The 12,855-nt window shown below is 37.8% G+C and overlaps 1 protein-coding gene across 2 annotated transcripts; it reads left to right on the plus strand.

The window, feature by feature from the left end:
- The first annotated feature begins 2,797 nt into the window (after window positions 1–2,797).
- RPL34 (ribosomal protein L34) lies at window positions 2,798–8,096 on the plus strand. 2 transcript variants are annotated; one of them, XM_074276773.1, is made up of 5 exons: window positions 2,798–2,863; window positions 4,966–5,039; window positions 5,121–5,220; window positions 5,576–5,679; window positions 7,936–8,096. In XM_074276773.1, the coding sequence occupies exons 2-5, from the start codon at window positions 4,975–4,977 to the stop codon at window positions 8,018–8,020; spliced, it is 354 nt and encodes a 117-aa protein (XP_074132874.1). In that variant the 5' UTR covers window positions 2,798–2,863; window positions 4,966–4,974; the 3' UTR covers window positions 8,021–8,096. The 2 variants fall into 2 exon arrangements, with proteins under 2 accessions (XP_074132874.1, XP_074132877.1); XM_074276776.1 differs by lacking the exon at window positions 2,798–2,863 and adding an exon at window positions 3,323–3,442.
- The last annotated feature ends 4,759 nt before the right edge of the window (window positions 8,097–12,855 follow it).

A 12,855-nucleotide genomic window follows, 5' to 3' on the forward strand; every position in this document is an offset into this window, starting at 1 on the left:
CGCCAAGATCAGCTCATAAAGTAGGTTTCTGTTCACTCATTTCTTTGCAGAATGTCCAAAGCAGGACTATGCTTTGTTCCTTGGTATAGCTGTCTATCAGGACCCCTGCTCACTATGAAGACATTCTCTTCTCATCGAAAAACCTTTTGTGATTTCTCTGCCACTGCGGAAGTCAATCTTCTAGCAAAGCTGATCTCTGCAGTGCCAGTAAAACTTCCTTTTTGCCATTAATATTTTGGGTTCGTGAATTTGTTCACAAAGGATCTGTGCCAACCAAAAGGGGATTCCCACAACTCTTTGACTGCCACTAGAATCCACCACATATTTTCTTTCTTCAAGCTTCTCAATTGAAGTAGGGGGATGGCCTGGATCCCCTTCAGAGAGTTCCCAGACCTGGGAAAAGCCTGCAAACTCCCAGTTAGGTGGTTTCGAAGTAGGAGAGAAACTTCCCTTTGCTGAAGCTGTGTTCCCTTTAAGATTATCACTCTGAAATTGTGTCCCCTTTTTGATCTGAGAGATCAGAATCTCCCAGGCTCCAAAGAGTCTAGAGGAAGGCCCATCCTCCCAGGATGAGAGAAGCAACACTATTCAAGGGCAAATCAACTCCCACAGATCTTTTTGAAATTCTACATTCAATTGAGAAATCCTGGTCTGATCAGCTTAGGCTGTCCCAGCCCCCCATCAAGAGCTACCTATATAACAGGTTTCCTTAAATTCACTCCTTATAGAGACCAAGCAATTGGCTAGGATCCTGCCCGCTGAGGAGGTATTTTCTTCCCAGTGCCAGGCTCCATTTCCCTAATGGGGCTGCCACTATAGAAGTCAATATCTTAGCAAACTGGTTTCTATCCAACAACAAACTTCTTTTTGCCAGTCTAACTTTTCAGGTTCACAAAATCTTTTACGAAGGACCTGCGCTGACCATAAGGGGTCTGTGCCCTGTGCTGAACCTCATCATTCGGTTCCCTGACCGAGAATCGAGGGGATACAAACCTCATTAGTTTCATTCAATTCGAGACCTTGGTCAATCACCTTCCATTGACATAAACTGAGATCTTTTGGGAGGCCCGGAAACTGTACCCGCTTCGGGAGTTACCAGACCCTAGAAAAGCCTTTAAACTCCCAGTTAAGAGATCTCTCTCGGACGGTCCTCTGTTGATTAGCCCAGACGGTTCCCAGCCCCAGACCAAAACTTATTATAATCACGATTCGGGTGGATTTATCTGTCAAATTCCTGAGGAGAAAGCCTCCTTCTTAGAGAACAATAAAAATCCCTTTTTTCTTTTTTGCGAATTCTTTCTGCATTGGAGCTGCACTGACCAGAGGAGATTCCCCACCCCAATCCTCATCATTGCACCTCATCATAAAGATTGTTCCAAGTCGGAACCAAATTTTTTCACAGAATTTTGGAGTTAAGATATTCCCAGGGATTATCTATTTCAGGAATTCTTAACCCTAGAGCGTAACCTCCCACAAAGAGGCTACGGATTGCCAGGGCCAGACATTACTAATCTTCCCCGATAGACATGGAGACTAATAATAATAATGTTTAATAAAACAGCCTTTTTTTATTGGTAATCTCAACAGGGGTTAGCAGGAAGCAAGAGCAAGTGTATGTATGTCTCTGCATCTCTCTCTGCCTCCCTGAATATCTCTCTCTCTCTCTCTCTCTCTCTCTCTCTCTCTCTCTCTCTCTCTCTCTCTCTCTCTCTCTCTCTCTCTCTCTCCTTCCTTCCACATCCTTCTCCTCTGCCTATGGCAAAGCTGGTCATTTATATTTACGCTCTGTGTAGATCGATCCGCAGAAAGGAAACACGTGTTAAGAAAAGCTGTACCTTCTCTCCCCCCCCCCCCCAGGCTGGGGTTAAATGACTTGCCCAGGGTCCCACAGCTAGGAAGTGTTAAGTGTCTGAGAGCAGATTTGAACTCCGGTCCTGAATTCAGGGGCTGGTGCCCTATCCACTGCCCACCTAGCAGCTTCCACCTCTCCCCTTCTCAAGGAAATACCTATAAGACATAACCTCCTGGCTCAGAGGCCACGCCCGCTTCTACTTCCAGGGTCCTCCCTACCAGATGACATGGCATACATGACAATTAACACCCTAACACTAAAGTCCATAAATTTTGAAAGTCATTTACAAATAGAATTGATTTCTTTGAATATTTTATTTTATGCATTTAAAAACATTATTCTGTGGAAGGGTCTATGGGCTTCACCAGGGTCACAAAAAGGGCACAAGTAGAGGTGAGCTACTCCAAACTTTTCATTTTGCAGATGAGAAAACTGAGGACCAGGGAGGCAAAGTAATGTGCCTGCTCTGGATTACTTGTCCTCTCCACTCGGAGGGATTGTACACAGAGCATTGAAGCTTTATGAGTCAGAAGAAAAAAAAAGTGTTCAAATCGCTCCTTAAACTCTGTAATCGTAGGCTAGGCACTTTTTTTTTTTTGCCTGTTTCCTTATCTGTAAATTGAAAATAATAGCACCGACCTCCCAGAGTTCATGTAAACGTAAAACAAGACGTTTTATAAACGCTTATCATCATCTAGAGAGGGGAGGAAACTCAGAAGGATAGTTCAGTCCAAATCCTCCATTCACGCAGATGAGGCCCAGAAAGGTCAAGGAACTTCTCCGACGCAACACACCGCGGAAGCGGCAAAGGTAACATGAGAACAAAGTTTATTATCAGAAGGCTGGCGGCAGTGCAGACCACACGCCGTACAACATGGCTGCACCCACACAGGACTCGCTCTCTTCTTTGACACTTCCGTTCTGGGTAGAACAAGGAAGATCCTGTGAAGTCACCATTTGAACTCTTAGACCGCACCCCTTCCTTCCTTTTTCCGGCATCGGGCCTGACTGGTATGGTACCTTCTCTGTTTTCTGTCTTTCAGATCTCTTTACAGTCCGCCAGCACCCGGCAGGCGGCGGGGCCGGGGTCCGAGGTCCCCGCGGAGGACTCCCCTCGGGCTCCGGGACTCCGGAGAACGCTGACTGCGTCTCGGAGCGCGGGCGGCTTTCCCCTTCAGAGCACTGATGTTCCTCGTCCGGAGCTCCCTCTGTGGAAGGGCGCCTCGGCCGGTGCTGGGGACCCGGCGGTCCCGGGCCGGACCCTCCGAACTTTGGGCTCCTTGAGCCTTGGGCGGAGGGAGCATGCGCTTCCTCAAAGCCGAGAGCTCGTTCTTAAGGCCTCCTCCCTCGTCAGGATTTCCCGCGTAGTGGGATGGGAGCTCGATTGGTAGCATTAATGTTAAAAAACAAAAACTCTAAACTTGGCTTTTTTTTTTTCTTTTTTTTTTTTTTTTTGCTACAGTTCCAACGTTGGAAACCTGTTGACAGGAAAAGTCTTTTAAGTGGATAAGACTAAATGGAGGAACATTAAAAAAATAAAACAACCTTGTTATTTTACTTCTATTTGTTCTTCTATGTCATTTTGATGAGGTGCGAGTGAAGCTCTGGTCAAGGTCGCAGGTCCCTTGCAAATGAATTCACAAACCTGAAGTCTGTGGCAAAAAAGGGAATTTATTGTGATTTCTTTTCACTAAGAAGACAGCTTTCGTAGTGGGCAAAGAATCCTGGCAGGATAGCCTTGCGAAATGTCTGGGCATGCAGGGCTAGATATATTGGGGTTGCTTTGATCTTTGGCCCCCTGCTGGAGACTTATCTGATGATTTTTTTTTTTTTTTTTTTTTAACCTGAGGCTGGGGTTAAGTGACTTGCCCAGGGTCACACAGCTAGGAAGTGTTAAGTGTCTGAGACCACATTTGAACTCAGGTCCTCCTGAATTCAGGGCTCTATCCACTGTGCCACCTAGCACACCTGATGATTTTCAGTTCAAAATGGAATAAGATTCCTTATCTTGGGAGTTTATGGACACAACAGTGTGCCCCTCCTAGGGGAGAGTTTGAGCCTTGAATCACCTTTTCCCCAGAGATTAAAAGGAACACAGTTCACATCCTGGCCTCTCCAACCCTCCCCTCCAAAATAAATCTCTGTTTATATCAATTTTATACAAAGGAGATTTTATATCTACCAACATCTCAGATCATATCATACCTTGAAAGCATTAAAAGGGAAGTCTTGGAGTCCCATTTTTCTCTTTCAGTAAATGAAGCAAGATTAAGGGATTTACCTGAAGTCACTCAGGTAGGGCCTCAAAAGCTGTGGGCATTTTCATTGCCCTTTGCAGGTTTATATCTGAAAAATAAGGTAAAGGAGCTCACTCGGAGTCAAAGCTACTACAAGCCACATTTCCTGATTCCAGTTTATAATAATGATTTGGATGAGCTTATTCAAGTTTTAGTTTAAAATCACAGATTAAAGTCTGGGAAAGGGATTAGTTTTTCTAAACTCCTCTCTGGTCAGACTGCCTTTCTGCTTTTGGAAGTCCCTATTTAATGCCATGGGAGTAATTAACAGCTCCGTTTCTGGGAAAGGGATATACTTCCCTCTCATACTGAGGAAAGAAAAATATGAAAATAATTAACTTCATGTTTTTAAGTTTCTCCAGTAGAATAATAGTGCTGGATTTAGATTTTAGAATCGAGTTTGAATCCTAGCTCTGGCATTTTGTGTGGCCTTATGCAAATTGCTTTAATCCTTAGATTTCTAATCTGCCAAAGGTTGGATCTCCTAAATCCCTTCTTAGTGTAATCTTGGAAGACCTAATATAGCTCCTGAATATAATCATTTTAGTGTAGTTTATCACTTGTAAAATTGACGTTTTGCTGGACAGTGTCATGTAAAGATAAAAGTTGTAAGGTGACGCCAGGCTTTTAAAAAGTAAAATGTTAAAAAGAGAAAATAGAAATGTGTTTTGCATGATTTCATTTGCTAAAAGTCAGAGGGCATATTGTTTGCCTTCTCATTGAGTAGGAGAGAGAAAATTTGGAATTAAAAAATATTTTTAAATGGTGAAAAGTAATTGGTATCTTATCTAAGAATGTTTTTTTTTTTCCTTAAAGAAATTAAAAATGGTTCAGCGTTTGACATACCGCCGGAGGTTGTCCTACAATACAGCTTCCAACAAAACTCGGCTGTAAGTGTTCAGGTTTTTTAAAATTTATTTATAAGTATTATTTTGAATTTCTTCATTAATTCTTATCTCTTTTTGGCACAGGTCACGAACCCCAGGTAACAGAATTGTTTACCTTTATACCAAGAAAGTCGGAAAAGCACCAAAATCGGCCTGTGGTGTGTGCCCAGGAAGACTTAGAGGTGTAAGTTCTATATTTATTCTTTCTGTAATCATCTTGTCAAGTTGGTGTTAGTAACTTTGAGGACGCTTCCCAGATGGGGTAGAGAACTATTTCTTGCCTTTCCATGCCCCCCATCTAGCACAGTACCTGTCACATAATAGATATTGGGACTGAAGGGGAGATTAATTCTTATTTGAAATTGAATTTCTCCATGGCATTTGGCATCCAAGGGTTATAAAACAGTGGAAAAGAAATTCTTAGTGGAAGAGAACATTGTGAGGCCAGCACTGAGTTAGGTAGTGACGTGATCATCATAATGTAAACATCTAAAAAATTTTAAAACCATGTTTTAATGTAAAACCTTTTTCTTATGCAGGTTCGTGCGGTGAGACCTAAAGTCCTTATGAGGCTTTCAAAGACAAAAAAGCATGTCAGCAGAGCTTATGGTGGCTCCATGTGTGCTAAATGTGTGCGTGACAGGTAAATAAAACTTTTAAAGCCATTTTTAGGGGTAACGGCAACTTGAAGGGATAATTGGTAGCTATAGCAAATGTTAATAGTACTCAAAACTGATTTTTAAATGGGTGTTAAATGTTAATTTGTGTTTTTCCTGGATTTTAGGATAAGCCAGTCACCTTTTTTAAGAAGCTTTGAATTGGGGTGATAAGCAAGAAATCTTATTTTGGTATTGCTCAATAATAGTAGCTAGGTTAATCAAAAGACTAAGTTTGTTTATATTGTAGAAAGCATCTCATTTAAATACTTGATTTTGTGGGTGTTTGTATTGAAGCCCAAACAGCTAAGTGCTCAATCCGACAGGCTTAAAAATCTTCCTCTTGATCTCTCCAACTTTTGACACTGTTAACTGCTTGTAAGTCTTTAACATTGCTATCTGTGCCCTCTTCCCAAATAGGGGTCTTTGTCCCAAAGGCCTTTTTTTTTTTGAGCCTTCTTACTTTTGTATCCCCATGATTACCTTATCAGCTTTCCATGCAGTGACTGCCAAAATCAAACTTTGCATCCCTAAACTGACCTTCATCACCAACTGCTTTAAATGTAATATGGGAATGGAGAGAGGGATGGGAACCAAGGAAGGAGCCTTTTTATTTTAGTTTTTCTGCCTCTAAGTTATCACACAGCTGCACAAATCTTCTGGAAGCACAGAATTTGATCCTGTTATTCCCTTGCTTTAGAACCTTGTCTTTTTCCCTCCTTAATAAACAACAAATTTCACAGTTTGGCATTTCAGTCTGGCTTTAACCCACTTTCTAGTTTTATGTCACCTTAGCAGTTCAGGTGCTATTTCCTAGTTTTCTTTATTCTTTGTCTTCATAAAACCTATTTATTTGATTCTGTCATAATTTGGTGAAGATAAGGTCTTGGGATCTGTGTTCAAGTTCTGCTTAATGCCTAATATTTAAATTCCTGACTCAACAAGCTTCTGTTTCTTCTGGCAGTCACACGAAAATCTTTGTCTCTTTTTCTTGAGTTCATGGTTTTCCTGGCTTAGAGAAGTCTGAATCCTAGTAACTATTTCAATTTAAGAGTAAACCTGAGGCCCAGGACAGCTAAGTGATATATTGGCCTTCCATGGGCCTGGATTCAGGAAGAATTCAAACCTGACCTCAGGCACATATGTGCCTCAGTTCCCCATCTGTAAAATGGGGAAACCCTAGGAAAGGAAATGGCAGGGTCTTGGCCAAGAAAACTCCAAGAACAAAATCCAACACAAATAACAAATTTAAGGTGCATTGAGGATTAGTGACTGGACTTAATTTTAGTCAAATTTAGGATTTAGACCTAATTCCTTTACTCAAAATAGTACTTGTACCCTGGATGGAATCACATGGTAATGTTGCAGTGTTTAGTTATGTAAGGGCCTGTGGTTGGCAACATAACCCAGCTCAAGCTTTTGTTTTTTTTGCAGAGCAAACATATTCCAGGTGGCCATAAACTGGGCTGTTGGAGAAGGAACACCTTCTTCACCAGCTTCATGCACATCTTAAGTTTCTGTGGATTTAAAATGATTTCATTTTACCAATTACACATTGGAAACCTTAGTGATTTAAAAAAAATCATATTCATATTTGAAATTAAAAAACAAAACAAAACAGTGCTACCTTAGAGTATTTACAAATAACATTGAAGTTGAACTTATAGGTCTTTATATAATCCCTAATTGTTTCTCCTTTTTTTTTTTTTTTAAGCCTGGGATAAGAATCTTCTCTACCTTTATATGGTACTTTATAGGTAGACAGTGGTGTGATCATCCAGGGACTACAGAGGCATACATATGAAATAACTTTTAAAAGCATTGTCTTACTTGTGATAAGTACCTGGCAAGGTTTTGGTGACAGGAAGTGACTATGTCCCTTTAGGGTATGGGGTTCTTAATCTTTTTTGGGTTGTGGATTCTGTCCAGTCTGGTGAAACCTAGGAAACCTCAATAATAAGATTTCAAAAGAAATCAATTACTGACAATTACCAAAATATTTTTTAAAGGTTGGGGGAAATGTTAGCATTGAGTTCACTGAGGTATAATTCAAAAATGCTAAAAAAAAAAAAAAAAAAAAAAAAAAAAAAAAAAATTAGGATTTTTTTTCCCTATCACTTTGCCTAATACCTGGTCCATAATAGGTGCTTTAAGAAAATGTTTATTGTTTGCTTCAATTAGTAGGTTTATGAAGTGAGATTTAATTTCAGAAATATTTTTACATTAAATGTTTTTCCATCTAGGATCAAGCGTGCTTTCCTCATTGAAGAGCAGAAAATTGTTGTGAAGGTGTTGAAGGCACAAGCACAAAGTCAAAAGAGTAAATAAAAAGGACTTGGGTTCTTTTTTTTTTTTTTTTTTTTTGAATGAGAAAGAAAATTAAAATGTGTTTGAGTGTTTTGGATTCTTTTTTTATCTCCTTGTTTTTCTGGTGGGACAGCAAGTCCAAGGATTCTAGTTTAGGCTTAGAAGTGGAGATGAAAATCCAAGGTTAAGTCCTAGGACAGACCTCAAAATTACAGAAGGACCTGAGTCTTGGGGTATAATTCTCCATACCTCAGGACTAAAACTTGATCACACTAATAGAAAGAAGTAATAAATGTGCAAGCAAAGACAAACTCAACCGTAGATAGTTGCTATATATAGAGAGAGATTGGGGTTCATACTCAGAAGAAAATAGAACTAAAAAAGCCATTCCTTTTTCAGTGGAAATTGTCAAATGGTCCCAAGCATAAAAAGGAACAAAGTTCTTCTTGGAAGAACTTAAAGAAGACTTTAAAAATAAGACGTTGAGGAAAAGTTAGAAAAAAGAAAATTATGAAAAGAAAGTCATCCAACTTGAAATAGGGAATCAAAACCTTAAGGAAGAAAGAAAGCTAGTAATGGTCTAAGACACAAATAACAAACTCAAAAAAATGTAAAAATAGAAGAGGATGTAAAATATCCCACCAGAAAAACAACTGGTCTGAAGAATAGATTGAAGAAAAATAATGTAAGAATAGTTGAACTGCTTGAAAATTGATTAAAAAAAACTTAATACATTATTACAAGAAATTATTCAGGAAAATTGCCCTGAAGTTCTAGAAAAAGCTAAGCAGAAATATTTAAAAAAAAAAAATCTAATCACTCTCTAAAAGAGATCCCAGGAAGAAAGCTTAAAGGACTATCAGCCAAATTTCAAAGCTTCCAGGTTAAGGAGAAATTATTGGAAGCAACAAAAACAAAACATTTTAAGTATATAAAGCTTCAATAAAGATTATGTTGAAGACCGTAGGTCTTGGGATACTATAGATCCTAGAGCAGAAGAGCTGGGGTTACAACTAAGGGTAACTTATCTAGCAGAGTTAAGTATTAAAAAAAAAAAAAAAAGAAAAAAGAAAAAAAGGGTATGGGGGGGAAGATTTAGTGAACTGAAAGACTTTCAGATATTTGTGACAAAACAGAACTTCAGGGAAAATTAACAAAATATCCAAGGAGAAATATAATGTAAATGTTAAGAACCAATTATAAGATTCAATAAGGTTAAATTATTTATTGTTTTTTATGACTCTTATTTGAGTAGTTTTGTTTTTTTAAAGAAAGACTTGGATATGATGGAGTGGTTCTAAAATATAAAACTGTAGGAAGAGATTAAAAGGGAACAGTTATTTCATACAAATGAGGCAAAGAAAAAAGGAAAATACATTTTAAAAAAGAAGCTAGTGAGGGAAGGGCAGATCGAGTGGAAATCTTACTCTCACCAGAAATAGGTTAAAGAGGGAACAATATATACATATTGAAGGTTGTAAAAACCTAAATTCATAAAGAAAAGGACAAGGAAATAGGGTTGAGGGAAAAGCATAAGAGAGATTCTTGGAGAGATGAGTAGGTTAAAGAATAGAAAAGGCAAGATAGCAGGTGGAAGCAGAAGAATGAGAAGGGATAGGAATAAGGTAAGGATAGGGAGGGAAAATAGGAAGGAGGAAAATATATAAATAATTATAGCTTGATGAATACTCATGAAAATAAAACACTATACAAATAAAGTTATATCTAAATAATGAGATAATACTTTTCAGGGATAGGTAAAGTCAATATAATTTTTTAAATAACAATTTATATAATGTCATTCCAGTTAAATTACTAAAAAAAAAATTATTTTACTGTTAGGAAAAAAAAGTTTAATTAAAAAAATAAAAGGTCAGAAACATCAAAGAAACAAGGAGAAAAAGATGTAAAAGAAAGTTTCAGACTTTAAACCATATATTTCCTAGAGCAGAAGAGTTGGGGTTACAACCAAGGGTAACTTATCTAGCAGAGTTAAGTATAAAAAAAAAAAAAGGAAGGAGAGCATTGTGGAAATATGAAACGGATAATTTTGGTTATTTTAAATTAAATTTTTCTTGTGTAAATAAAATCCATGCAGCCGAGAATAAAAGGAATGTAGAAAAATGGGGGGAGGCAGAACTTTTATAGACAACATCTCAGATAGAATGTGATTGTATTGGAATATAGCTGTAGTCTAGGAAATGAGTGGATTGATTCAGTAAAACATGAAAAGACTTGGACTTATCTATCTCCAAAAAAATAGATGAAAAATAGAAATGACAAGGAAACCCCAAAACTCTTAAAAAAAAAACCTAGTTGGACTCTGCCTCAGGGAGGGGACTCCACCCTAAGCACAAACAGTTTATCTGGCTCAGTCCTGAAACCCACTGAATTCAATTCAAATTTTAACCCTGGCTGAAACCCAGCCTGCAGCCAATCTGGGACTCCACCTACAAGTCCCCTTCAGCTTGTAGCCAAAGCCCCCTATTATAAAAAAGCTAAGCTGGACTCCTCTCTTGGCAGAGGTCCCAAACATGGCAGCCTTACCCCTGCCATGTCAAAGGATTTCTGCCCATTGGAACTCTGGTCCCAGTGCCTTTTATCTCTACCTTCAACTTTACTAACTAAACTTTACTTCTAAACCCCATAATAAATCTCTTTTATTAATCTAGGTTTTCCGGTCTGTAAATTCCTTTACAGAGGACTCTTGCACCGCTACTAGACCTCATTTAACTCTGTATCCTTGCACCGAATGCAAAGGGGCTGCAGGGGAGCTCTATTTGACTCCCTGTACCCCGAACCTGCCACTAGACCTCAATTTAACCCTAATTTCATTTTATTACCCCTTATCTAGATCTCATCAGAAACAAATATATAGGATATATATGGGTATGAATGTATATGTGTATGAATTATATTTATAGATATCAATGTATATGTATATTTATGTGTGCATATGTGTGTGTCTAATTGGAGCCTGGGGGGGTGGTTAGTGGTGGATAAAATAAAAAGTACACAGTGAAGAGAACAAAAGAAAATCTACAAGGAAGCAAGGTGAATAGCCTTCAATAATTACTGAAAATAATGTATAGTATTTATTACATAGGTTTTCTTGAATTTTATGTTCTGTGTTTATGGCAATGTTTGTTTTTCCTTTCTGATTTTGTACTTAAGTTTAAAATAAATTATAATAACAACAACAAAAAAGAAATGCATATATCCATAAGATTAACATAGCATACATATGACCTACTTTATTTACCCTATTATTCTTTTTTCTGGCATATTCTCTGGAATCTACAGAGAATTTTAAAAATCCTGAATAAAAATATGAATTTATTGCTATCAGAGTAGTTACTATATTCACTTTGTGTTTGTTATACATCATTTCATTTAATTAAAGCTAATCTATTGAAAGCCTCTGGGAATTATCCATTTTTGCAACTTGGTATAGCAGAAGTAACCCCATACTTGAACCAAACACAACCTGTAAAAGTATTGGTTGTATTCTTTCCTGGTTTTGTCCCATTCAAGTCCCTTGACAACTAGATAGCCCTGGACTGGAATAGGATTTACAAATACCTCATTTGACACTCCCTGTGAGGTAATAATCATAATCTTAATAATTAATATTTATCTAATGCTTATTATGTACCAGACAGCTATGTACCATACATTGTGCTAAGCTTTACAGTTATCTCACTTGATCTTCACAACTGGTGCTTTTATCTCCATTTTATAGATAAGGAAAAGGCCTGACTAGTGAAGTGATTTCCCTAGGGTCATATAGCTAGTATTTGAGATAGAATTTGAATTCAGGTCTTTGTGACTCCAAGTCCAAAGCTCTCTCCAAATAAGGCCCCATGATGCCTTATTTGATTCTTAATCAACCAACATCACTATGGAGAAGTAAGAGTCAGTAGTCAAAAAAGCTATGCCTGCTCAGGCAAAGTCAAGAGCAAAACTAAACAATTATATTAGTAATAGGATGAATATTACAAGTAATAAGGGCAACTAGTTGGCACTATGAATAGAGTTCTAGGCCTAGAGTCATCTTCCTCAGTTAAAATCCAGCCTCAGCTTGGAGAGACTTACATCAACTGATGCTGAGTGAAATGAATAGAACCAGAAGATCGCTGTACACTTCAATGCTGTATGAAGATATATTCTGATGGAAGTGGATATCTTCAACATAAAGAAGATCCAACTCACTTCCAGTTGATCAATGATGGACAGAAATAACTACACCCAGAGAAGGAACACCAGGAAGTGAATGTAAATTGTTAGCACTACTGTCTATCTACCCAGGTTACTTATACCTTCGGAATCTAATACTTAATGTGTAACAAGAAAATGGTATTTACACACATATATTGTATCTAGGTTTTATTGTAACACATGTAAAATGTCTGGGATTGCCTGTCATTGGGGGGAGGGAGTAGAGGGAGGGGGGGATAATTTGGAAAAATGAATACCAGGGATAATATTATTTTTAAAAAATTACTCATGCATATATACTGTGAAAAAAAAAATTCTAAATAAATAAAGAAAGAAAATTAAAAAAACAAAGACCTTGGCACTAAAAATAAATAAAATAAAATAAAATCCAGCCTCAGACACTAGCTAGACAAGTCACTTAATTCTGCCTCAGTTTCATCATATGTAAAATGAGTTGAAAAAAGGAATGGCAAGCTATTCCAGTCTCTGTCAAGAAAACTCCAAATGGGGTCACAAAAACCAATAGGCACTCTATAATTTAAACATACTCCCTATCCACACTGTTTTTTTTTTTTTTCTTGAAATCTAGCTCATATAAAATCCAAAGAAAGCTTATGACCATATTCTTTTCTTTTCTT

The sequence above is a fragment of the Sminthopsis crassicaudata genome, chromosome 6, assembly GCF_048593235.1.
Source record: "Sminthopsis crassicaudata isolate SCR6 chromosome 6, ASM4859323v1, whole genome shotgun sequence".
Lineage (NCBI taxonomy): Eukaryota > Metazoa > Chordata > Mammalia > Dasyuromorphia > Dasyuridae > Sminthopsis > Sminthopsis crassicaudata.